Below are 5,360 nucleotides of genomic sequence, written 5' to 3'. Positions count from 1 at the left end.
AGTTCTCCACCTTTTCTTTGTCTCTTTTTTCCCTGTCAAACAATGTGAAATGTATTACTTCAATCAAATAATAAGTTCATGACCCAGCTATAATATTTTCAGCATTTTTCTTATTTAAGAAGCTTTAAACAATGAAGATAAATCCAGAATTTTTTTTCTAAATAACAATAAATATTAAAAAATTTAGTTAATTGTCACATTTCAAAACAATTTTGAAAACTAGTATCTCGAGTGTTTAAAACTCGAGTTCCAAGATAAAACTCGAGTTTTTAAGTCTCGATTTGTAAGTGGATTAAGTTAAATTGGGAAAAAAATCAAGCTGAAAATCGAGTTTTAAAAACTCGATTTCCATTAATTGAGAAAAAACGCCGCTATAGGTCTGTAAAACGTCACTATAGGTCTTAAAAACGCTACTATAGGACCCCTTAAACCTGTACTTATAAAAAAATTTTGCAGAAAAACGCCGCTATAGGGCTTTAAAACGTCACTGTAAGGCTTAGAAACGCCACTATAGGTGAAATTTTTTTGCATGGAAATCGAGTTTTAAAGACTCGAGATCTATGTGGCATTTCACACTCACAAGACGAGTCTTTTGGACTCGAGTTATAATATGGATCTTGAGTTTCAAAAACTCGAGATGTTAGTTTTCTAAATTGTTTGAAAACGTGCCTAACTAACTAATTTGAATGGTTGAAGAAATCTGATATGCACGATACCTCATAAATCCATTTTTATTCCTATCTTAAAATAATATTTTAAGTGATTTATTGGATGATTAGCAAATACACAACTGTTAGAGAATTGAAGAAAGTAATAAATTCTCTCTAAAGTAACACAAACTTGATCATATATTCAACATAACATGAAAATGATACGTTTCATGTACTGCATAGCAGTATATCAGAAGAAAGAACTTGATGTTTGCATCTCTTTTTCACTTTCCCAAAAAGAACCAAAAACAAGGAGAAACTATACATGGATAAAGCATTTAAGCACACTAAAGAAGTAGGAATTATGTGGATGATGATGCAAAAGCCCATGGCCAACCTAGCTAAACTCTAATCAAATACACACTAAGTTCAGGACCTCCAGCGCCATCAGGGTTCATCATATAGAAAGCCTCTGAATCTTTAGAACCCACAACTCTCTCAAACCTGGCTCTCATATACATGAGCTCTCCTTCGGACCCATCAGCAGCTCCATTCCCAGTTCCAGGCAACACACCAGCACCCATTGAAATTGGCTCCACAGCTTTCAACACCTTCCACTCCTCAGGCCCGCACTCGCGCCTTGTTGCAAACCCACATTTCTTTCCATTGCAGTAAGTCCTCCAAAGGGGCTCCTCTAGCAACTTCTTGCCTTTCTTTTCTGTTCTCTTTTCACACTCCAAGGCAATGCGAACCAACCCAGAAGCCATCTCTCGGACTAAAAGACTTGTGGGTGTTGCAAGTTCAATAAAAAATGCTGGACTCAACTTGGCATCTTCTTGAAATGCAAAATGGACATGACCTCTTCGATACCCGAAAAGGGTACCTATCACTCGGCTCCCAAGACTCGAGTGATACCTCGATTGGCTCTTACCGAAAATTGTAAGAGCCGATCGGAGCTTAGAATGTTTCTTCGGCCTTGGTGCTGCTGTCACAGAAGTAATTTCCACCGGCTCTGGGATTGTTAGCTCCTCCAAATCTTTGATCTCATCCTCACAGAAATGTGAGGATGAGCTGAAGGTCAAGATTTCTTCCTCATCATCCTCCTCATCAATTTTCTTTTTCCAGTGGAAGTATCTCCTGGAGAAAGAGAAAGAAGAGTCATGAGGAGTTTTGGCAGTGATGGTCTTCATTTGGGTAAGTAAAAAGGACTCAGAATGAAAAGCGAGCAAGCAAACAAGCAAAGCTCTTAGAAGGGAAGGTGGGTATGACTATAGACTGTCTTGTTTCTAATATGTAGTAGTTGCTTGTTCTAGCTATCCCTTGTAGTTGGGCTCTATTACACTGAAAAGACTGGCAAGAGAATCCTGCCAAAAAAGTAAGGTGAGCAGTCCTACCTAACTGTAAAAGGAGAAAAGAATTATAAAGGAAGAAAACAATTTTTAACGGATAGGAAAAGAGGGTGAATGAGTGATGGAAATAGAGACAAAGAGAGGAAACTTGGAAATGGGAAATCTGAGAATAGTGGAAGCAGAGGAGACAACACCTTTTGTGTTATTTCTGTCATGTGAAGGGGGCTGAGCTGAAAAATGTGGGGTACAGAGATAAAGGGAAGCTTGACTGACTATGCTGACTGGCATTGGAAATGGTTAAGGACAGGTAAAAACACACCAACCGTACCCACCAGGACCACCACCCTAACCAAGCTTTGGCTTTAGTCCTTTCTGGCTCCCTCCACTTGCACCATAGCACAAATAAACCGCACTTGTTCCCATGACCATGAGCCACCAAAGCCCCCTTTGTGTTTTGTACCCCCTTTGTCTTTTTACATATCCTTTATGATTTTTGGGTTGGCAGAATGATTAGCCTGATTGTTGATGCTATGCAAAAACTTAACCAATGTGTTTCCTTTTCCTTGTTATTGACAGACTCAGGAAGGTTCTGAATTCGGATTGTCTTAAGAGTTAAGTCTGGAAGTTATCGGGTGTCCTCATTGTGTGCCTATTTTCCTTGATTTCCCATTGAAAAGAGAATTTGTGAACATAACTTTGTATCCAAATTTTTCTCACAACTCTCTATAAAAGAAAAAAAATAAAATAAATTTATGTAAATGTAATAAATAATTTGCCCAAATCTATCACATTAAAATTATAGAAAAAATTGTGACGCAAAGATTATAATCCTAAAAAAACACTCATACGGTAGAAAAAGATCACAGGTAGCTTTAATAGACACCAATCCACTGTCTAAAAACTCAAATTAGTTTATTATCGATGGGTTTGGCTAGGACCTAGAAAATTCCATCATCCCAAGAACGTCACTGTCAAAAAGAAAAAAAAAAAACCAATGATGATCGGCTATAAACATTGAGCCAATAAAATTTCTGAGAAAAGAATGGGCAAATATAGGTTTAGTCTTTATTTTTTGGGAGGAGATCCCTAGGTAAAGAACTTGAAAATTATGTTCCACTGGCTTCCATTTGCTCCGCATGTGTTGCAAACTACCATTTAGAGTCAAAACTGCTTGAATTTTAGGAAACAAAACTTTATATCTTTTTTTTTTTTTTTTTTTTACTTTTTCTTATTAAGTTTTCGTGGGACCGACCAAACATCACAGATGAACTAACAAAACCAACAACTTGAATCAAAACAAAGAAAGAGTTAGACGAACCTACTAATACATATCCCAATATTTATTAGACCTACCAAAAAAAAAGGAAACATCATGCTTTTAATCCGGGTGCTTGAAATTATGGACAAGATAAAAGGTTCGTTTTTTGATTAAGCTTATTTTGCTGAAAATTAAAAATTGAAAACACTATAGCAAAATAATTTTTAAATATATGAATAGTTTCATGGGACCAATTTTTAATTTTTTTTTTGAATAAAGTGGTTGTGGGTCCCGTGAATAGTGCATGAATAGTGATAAACAGTGCATGAATAGTATACTTTTTCTCCTACACAGTGTAATCCACGTGCATGAACAGTGTGAGTTACTGTTCATAAGCGCTAAAAAAAAAAAAAAAAAAAAAAACACCCAAACGTAGAAACGCACTTCAGCCAGATGCAAATCCAAACACTTACAAATATTAATTGTATTAGGCGAGATCTCTTCGAGATCCACCTAGATCCGGCGAGATCTCTTCGAGATCCACCTAGATCCGGCGAGATCTTTTCATAAAAGGCTAGTTTTTGGCCAAATTCACCAGATTTCGGCTAGATCTCCCCTATTTTCAGCCAGATTTAGTGAGTTTCGGTCAGATCCAACCCTGACCGAGTCCCAACCAACTTCCGGCAAAGAGCCATCCGATCTGACCTGATTATCTAATCAATCGGCAGCGAGTTTGAAAATTTTTAACCCGACTTGGTCGGGTAGATCACGGGTTGGGCACAAACTCGACCTGTACCGACCCATGGTCACCCCTAAACAATATAGTCATGTGCCTAAGTATTAATGTATTTAAATCAGATATATGTAAGAGCTAATGACACTTTTTTGTATATCTTCGTGTGATTAGCTCTTTCCCAAAATTTTGGTGACTAGAGTGTGCAAAAGGACATCTACCCTTAATTTTGAATAATAATAATATGTAGTTTTGTTTAAGTATATAGTTTAATATTTTATTTTTAAGGTCATAGATTGATCTATGTGGGTTCCTGCTTTGTATAGGCTCAAGCCTAATAATCTGAGAGGATCCTTGGCCTCCAAAGGATAGTGTAAATAGTTGGTGGACTGGGTTTGACTCACCACGGTTTTGTTGGGCCATTTACGAGTCAATCTGTGCACAAGACATAGATTCCACAACACAAATATACATAAACATATATATATATATATATATATATATATTGGTTAAGAAAATAACTAAGAAATAACAAAGGAATTAAAAAGAATGCAAATAAAAGGAATGCTAGGGATCCTCAACATAGAGTGAAATTATATTTTCATTATATCAAATATTTGAATACATTGAGTCCTACTCAGCTGGGATATATCACAAGGCTCAATAAAGTTCAAAAATCACAAACTTAGATAGCTCTTTTGAGCTTCCAAGGCTTGTGAGGTTTGAATCCCTTTGAATCCAAGTGTATCCTCCAATATTTCCGTAGGATCCCTCACGATATCTCACTCTTTTACTTTATTTCAAGCTTACAGCTCTCTTTTGTATTTTTTTTTCATGCCATTGACCCATTCTTTGTGCTCTAGGTACTAGAACCAATGTTATGTTTGCAACATTGGTGACTGGTCCTTTCCCCTTTCTCTCATTATTTCCCTTTTTGAGGTTTGGCAGCCTAAAAGTCCTCAGCTGACCTTCCTCTTATGAGAGATCTTGTATGAGTAATCCTAGAATGTCTTTTCCCAAGTCAAGGCTTCTCATCCTTTTCCCAAGGTCTCTAAAAAAGGCATTTGAGAGCTCTAGCTGCTTCACACTTTATCCATTTCCTTTAAATAGGTAGATTCTTCATTGTTGATGATGGAAGGCAGAAAGGCTCCCGACCACCTTCCTTCTTGGTTCCCCTTTCGTGCTTTACCCGAGGTACTAGGCTCCTTCATCAGGTGCTCATTCCTAAGCCACCATCTATTCCTAAAGCTTTTTCTTCTAAATTGTGGGAGGCTAATGGGACATAACTTCTTTCATTCCTTGTGCCCATGGGCATGCCTCCCTCAGCTATCCAAATCCTAATTGGTTTTCCATGCATTTCCTGAGGATCC

The 5,360-nt window shown here is 37.2% G+C and overlaps 1 protein-coding gene across 1 annotated transcript; it reads right to left on the bottom strand.

The window, feature by feature from the left end:
* Positions 1-830: 830 nt before the first annotated feature.
* LOC126717962 (protein MIZU-KUSSEI 1-like) lies at positions 831-2,153 on the bottom strand. Its single transcript, XM_050419964.1, has one exon. It carries the CDS (start codon positions 1,838-1,840, stop codon positions 1,052-1,054), a length of 789 nt encoding a protein of 262 aa, XP_050275921.1. The 5' UTR covers positions 1,841-2,153; the 3' UTR covers positions 831-1,051.
* Between the last annotated feature and the right edge of the window lie 3,207 nt (positions 2,154-5,360).

The sequence above is a fragment of the Quercus robur genome, chromosome 3, assembly GCF_932294415.1.
Source record: "Quercus robur chromosome 3, dhQueRobu3.1, whole genome shotgun sequence".
In the NCBI taxonomy this organism is placed as follows: domain Eukaryota; kingdom Viridiplantae; phylum Streptophyta; class Magnoliopsida; order Fagales; family Fagaceae; genus Quercus; species Quercus robur.
This window is presented reverse-complemented; position numbering and strand designations above follow the sequence as displayed.

Excerpts from the sequence above, each read along its gene's own strand:
- LOC126717962 (XM_050419964.1), bottom strand. The coding sequence starts at position 1,840 with ATGAAGACCATCACTGCCAAAACTCCTCATGACTCTTCTTTCTCTTTC.